This window comes from Macaca mulatta, chromosome 4 (assembly GCF_049350105.2).
Source record: "Macaca mulatta isolate MMU2019108-1 chromosome 4, T2T-MMU8v2.0, whole genome shotgun sequence".
In the NCBI taxonomy this organism is placed as follows: Eukaryota; Metazoa; Chordata; class Mammalia; order Primates; family Cercopithecidae; genus Macaca; species Macaca mulatta.
In genome coordinates this window covers 68,940,703-68,946,865 of record NC_133409.1, presented here as the reverse complement: position 1 = coordinate 68,946,865, position 6,163 = coordinate 68,940,703, and the positions used below count along the sequence as shown (strand labels likewise).

The 6,163-nt window shown below is 39.2% G+C and overlaps 1 protein-coding gene across 1 annotated transcript in view; it reads right to left on the bottom strand.

The window, feature by feature from the left end:
• Positions 1–1,273: 1,273 nt before the first annotated feature.
• Positions 1,274–6,163, bottom strand: part of PPP1R14C (protein phosphatase 1 regulatory inhibitor subunit 14C) — a 108,080-nt gene continuing 103,190 nt past the window's right edge. The window contains exon 4 of the mRNA XM_015137129.3: positions 1,274–2,888. Within this exon, the coding sequence (XP_014992615.1) occupies positions 2,814–2,888 (75 nt within the window). The 3' untranslated portion in view covers positions 1,274–2,813. The remainder of the gene's footprint in view (positions 2,889–6,163) is intronic.

Here is a 6,163-nt window from a genome sequence, read left to right as displayed (position 1 = left end):
GTTTTTAAAGCTTCCCAGGTGATTCAAATGTACACTCAGATCTAAGAACCAAAACTCTAGCTGGGAAGAAAACAGTGGAGTTCTTGAATCTTTTGTCATATTCATTCAATTGGCACACACACATCAATCTCTTTGATGGGCCAAGCCTAGGACCAGATGCTTGGAGAAGTCCAGATCCTCAGCCTCAAAGATCCTAGATTCTAACAGAAGACACCAACAAATGGATAGACAATAATGATACTGTGGATGCGTCTACAATGGGGTATAGGCTGGAGCTGAGGGGGAACACACCTAGGAGGGGATCTAACCCAGCTCTCTGGACAGAGCCTGTTAGCAAAGAGGGTGTTCGGGGCCAAGGCAACAGATTTTACAAAGCATCAGAGAAGAAAATACATAGAACATGCCAGAAACTCCAAGGAATTTGGCAGAACTGGGCATGAGTACAAGGCCAAAAGATGAGGTGGGAGAGGCAGAGACAATATTTCTCATAAGGCATGCAGAGGGGTTTGGTTTCAAGCAGAGGGTGGAGTTATCAGACTATTCTGGCAACTGGGTGGAGGATGGATCAGAGGGAGACAAGCCTGGACATGGAGAATCCAATCCCAAGGTGGTGGCAGCAATCCAGGAAAGTTGGACACAGGATAGATTTGAGACATATTCACAGAGGACAAGCTGGGTGACTGGGAGCACACTGGGGAGTCAAGGAAGAGGCCCAAACTTCTGGCTGGAGCACTCACAGGGATCAGGGAATGCCGGGCCCTGACAATGGCAGGAGGGAAGGTGGCGAGGGGGTGTGTGGTGGGAGCAGAGGCCTTTGGATGAAAAGTCTATTCTAACTTCATCTGAGACCATCACACGGGCTGGTCAATTAAGCCTAACAGAAATCCTGCCCATTCTGTATTTTTCTGACTTCCATGGTGCAAGGCATTCTAACAATAAGTGAAATAGTTTACTAATTTGAAATGTTTATGAGGGTTCTTGTCAGACGAGAAAGGGGAGTTTTAATTAAATGAAAGGAGCTTGGCCTAGGAGAGTGCCAGGCTGAGCACACAGAGCTCATCTTCTTTCTCAGCCCAAGAATGTAGCCCAGCTCCTTTGGGTTCACCACCTGATCTGAAGATGCCTGAGGAGAGGGCCAAGATTACATGCCTAGAAATACTTTGAAAATGAAAAGCTAGATAGACACAGGTGCTTGGTCTTCACCTCTGCAGAGAAACTGACAAAGCAAAACCATCATGTTAATGTGTTGTGCAAGCCACACATGTCAACAGGCTTGTAAGCAGCTCCATTTATTTGAGTAAATATCTTGTAAATAAATCATTGGTAAACAATACAAAATTAAATACATTTTCAAAAGCTTGCCAGTATACGCAAAATTCACAAACATAGTTTTTTTAAAAAAATTAAATATGTTCAGAGCACCCTTGATATAAAATGCCTGACCCCCATCCTTGGACAAGGCCATCTGGAGACATCTTATGGTAGGTGGGTTTCTGTGGGAGGCAGCAGGGAATTCCTGGAGGGAAGGAATTTCTACTCTCACCTATTACCCATCCCACATCCCATCTGAATTTTGATCCTTCTCCGAAGAGCTGATAACTGAGAGGGCTAGAACATACCACCAGGCCTAGCTCCAAGCACGGGGATCAGGGTGCACAATTAGGGCCAGGAGCACCCAGAGTCCTCAACACAAGCCATTGAGAGAAGCCAGAAATGCAATCTCCACACTTCCAAATCAGCAACGTTGGCTCCTAGAGCGACTGTCTTGAGAGAATGTGAGGCTTTCTCACCTTGACACTTAACACTCGGTTTACACCCACTGGTCTGATGCTACCCAGGCACAGAAGCTACCAGAATGTATTTCTAAGGAAGAAGACACTCGATCTGCTAACTTTCTTTTGATCTGCTTTCCTGGAGACAGAATAATACACAGTACCCGGTGGAAAGCAGACGATTCATTTCCACACAATGCTTCCTTTTTCCAATGCAAAATATCACTTAGCTAGAGTGGGCATTTCTCTAGAAATCAAGTTAGTTCTTCAAATTAAGGGTTCATACAACTTTAAAAGACCACAAATGAGACAATAAGCACATGACGTGGCAAAGCATTCCAACCAATGAAATAATAGAAATTCCATAAATTAAGCCCTTGACCAACTTAACATTTCTGTAGTGTAGCACATTAAAATAACGGATACACTGAATTCTTTCACTTTGGTGCATAAAGTGAATGTTGAAGTCAGCAGCACTCAATGAAGAATGCCTAGTGACCTCTTGAAAACACGTGTGCTGGGACCTCCAGTTAAAGGACGACCACGGGTTTATTCCATCCATGTGAAATATAACTCACATCAACATTTTAACTTAGTTGTGTGTAGATATATACAAGTATGAGAAATTTGACAGCTGAGTCAAATGTACAACTTAAGAAAAAAATATTACCAAACTACTTGTAAGAAAACTATCTTCCCTGTATCATAAGGTACTAAACATCTGAGTCCTTGCAGAAAACGCAGCCTGGCACGGCCCTTCAAGTGTCCACCTGCTTTGATAACCCTTGGTTGGGCTGTGGCTAGAGTCATGATATCTTTGCTATTAAAATATTACATTAACAAAAACCTTTAAAACCAAAAATGGAACGCTCTTGAATAAATGTCTAATAGAACCCCCCACCTTCACACCAAAAAAAGAAAAAAAACAAAAAACAAAAAACGTTGTTCATAAGGACACCTATTATTTCACAAAAGTCTTCATGAAGTACAAATCCCAGGACCCTTTCTTCGTTTCCAGGAGAGTTCCACCCTGTTCCAGAATCATACAGTCTTCTTCTGTGGAGGGCTCAGTTTCCTCATGCCTCTTATCCGAGAAAGCAGCTCTTTGATAAATTCCTAAAAGAGATCAGAAGAAGTTAATATGAGGGTCACTATTAAAATTCTGTGTTTAAAAATCTGCTTAAAGTAATTGATGTCAACCACAGTTAACCTTAGTTGATGAATTTGGTTGAATGTGTTAACCCCCACTGGTATAATACAGGAGTTTTAAAAACAAGAGTACTAAAACTTCACACCACAATGCCTTCTTATTGTTCTACTTTCTTCAGGGGGGAAACCAGGCTACTTTCACTACTGACATGACCTACTTGGCCCCCGAGGCATTTTTGTTGAGATCAGAGCTATTTAACATTACCACGAAAATAAATTACCTGGTGATCTCACAGATTCTGAGTGAGCCTGTCCAGGTTGGGGTCTGAGATTCTGCATTTCCAACTAGCTCGCAGGTGATGCCAGTGTTAGTCTTTGAACCTCACCAAGAATAGCAAGGCTGGACTAGTGGCTCTCAAATTTGAGTGTGCATCAGAATCACCAGGGGGACTGCTATGGTTTGAATGTGTCCTCCAAATTTCATGTATTCGAAACTTAATCCTTGAATTAATATGTTGATGGCATTTGGAGGTAGGGCCTTTGGGAGGTAGTTTGGATTAGATAAGGTTATCAGGGTAGGGCCCCCAAGGTGGGACTGATGACTTTATAAGAAGAAGAAAGTCCTGAGCTGGCACACATTTGTCCTCTCACCATGTGATAACCTCCACCATGACATGACGCAGCAAAAAGGCCCTCTCCAGATGCCAGTGCCATGCTCTTGGACTTCCCAGCCTCCAGAACTGTGAGCTAAATAAACCTCTATTAAAATAAAATACCCAGCCTGTGATATTCTCTTACAGCAACAGAAAATGGACTAAGACAGGGACTCATTAAAACACACAGTGCTGGGATCCACCACCAGTTTTTGTGATTAAGTAGATCTGGGCGGGACCTAATAAGGTACATTTCTGACAAGCTCCCGAGTGACACTGATGCTATAATCACTGGAGAATACTGCACACCACTGGTGTGGATCACACTAAGAGTCTTTGGACTTTTTTGACAGCAAACTATAGGTAAAAAACCAAATGAAAACAAAAACACACTTTATGTCACAATCCAGTACCTACAAACACATATCTGAAATTAAAACTTACAGGATACTTACTACATGCCACGCACTCTGGCATTTCTATTCTACTCTAATTTCATTTACAAAGTAATGCTAGAGAAGACTCACTAAAAGGATTTCATGACCTCTAAATTGATCAGAACCTAAAGATTGAAAAATGATCCAGAATGGTTCCCACTTTACACAATCAGGAATCTGTCATTGTTGCCTCCTGTTTTAAAATGTTTGGCCGCCAAATAAGTCATATTTATTAGGTAACAACTACCTGGTCTTCCTGTTTTACATCTGTCAAATACAAAGCTAACAGCCAGTCAGACTTTCTGATCAGCAGTGACAGTCAGTAAGTGACAGAACTGAGCACATTAGGGACTATCTGAGAGCAAAAACACCAAGAAACTTTGCTGTCCATGGAGCCATCTGAAAAAACAGCTCTCAATCTCCCTTACCAATTATAACCCTCACTCATGAGCTCCCAGACCAAATGAGCCATGCACTACTCTCTGGCTCTAAAGCACAGTAACCCTAAATATTTAATATTTTATTAGCATCAAAATTTCTTTTATGAATAATCTTTTCCCTATTATAAAAGTAATATGGGTTTTTTCTAGAAAACCTGGAAAATACAACCAGCAACAATGCAGTCCTCAAAATTAACTACTATTAATATATTTTCTTCTATGGATATTGTTTTCACCTAATTAAGATCATGCCATATAAATATATCCTTTTTCTTCACTTAGCATTATGTCAGAAGCATTTTCCCACATTAAACAATCTTCCTAAAAATTAATGTTAGTGGTTATATAATCTTTTTGTAAGGATGTTATACAATCTACTTAATTCCCCCCACTACTGGATATTTGGATGGCGCCTGACTTTTCAAAATTATAAACCATGCCATAACTAATGTCTTTGTGCATAAATCTTTGTCTGTAGCTTGGATTATTCCCTTTGGAGAGCTATCCCAGAAGAATGTAAAGTGACTTAAATATTTTAATCACCACCATTTCTGAACTTGTACAGAATGGAATACAAGTGAAGTAAAATGGAGGCCTTATTTTAACTTTCTGAACACTGTCTATTCTGATTTAAATAATTTTCTAGGATAAAATCATGCCACATTTTCCTATTTATATTCAATTTTCATTTTGCACATGTAAATGCATTTCCTATTGCCTTCTGTGTTATGTAGTTTAACCAATACATAGTATTCTGCACATACAGTTTCAGTTTTGTTGTTTTCGGAATCTGTTATGCAAGTGACTACTACAAAAAGTTTCAGTATTTGAATGTAAGCTTGTTTTTTGTTTGTTTGTTTTTGGGTTTTTTTTTTTTTTTTTTTTTTTTTTTTTTTTTTTGAGATGGAGTCTTGCTCTGTCACCCAGGCTGGGGTGCAGTGGCATGATCTTGGCTCACTGAAAACTCTGCCTCCCGGGTTCACGCCATTCTCCTGACTCAGCCTCCCGAGTAGCTGGGACTACAGGCACCCGCCACCACGCCCGGCTAATTTTTTTGTAGTTTTAGAGGAGACAGGGTTTCACTGCATTTGCCAGGATGTTTTTTCTTTTCTTTTCTTTTTTTTTTTTTTAAAGCAAAGGTCAAAAATCACAAACCCTATAATTTATTTTGTTAATAACTTGTAATTTTTCTGCACTATCTTAATAACACATTTTCACAAAGTAAAGACTAAAATTACATAAGGAATAATCGACCCTACAGACCTTTCTCTTCACAACAATCAAATTTAAATTTGGATAATTAAAATCAAATTTGGTAACCAAAATCAAATCAAATTCAAACTTTCTCATAAAGCTAACCATGATGTACATAAATCTCAGAGATTAAAAAGTTTAAATAAATGCTATTTGCCTTGTGCATATGATATATTCACATTAATGAAATACTCATTTTAAATTTTATATTAACATAATTTATACATCTATATCTTAATACACTATATTGTACATAACATGCATATTTTAAACTGTTCATTAAATTTGCATAATGGGGTGTTCAGTCGAGTAAGTTAAAAAATAGCAAGACCAATATTTATTCTTCATACAGAAACTTGGCAGTATTACTTGCACAGAAGGATTTTGTTGATTACAGATGATTTGCAAAGAAAATTCAAGGATCTCTAGTCAAGAATACTTTGATGGCTCTTGGCTCC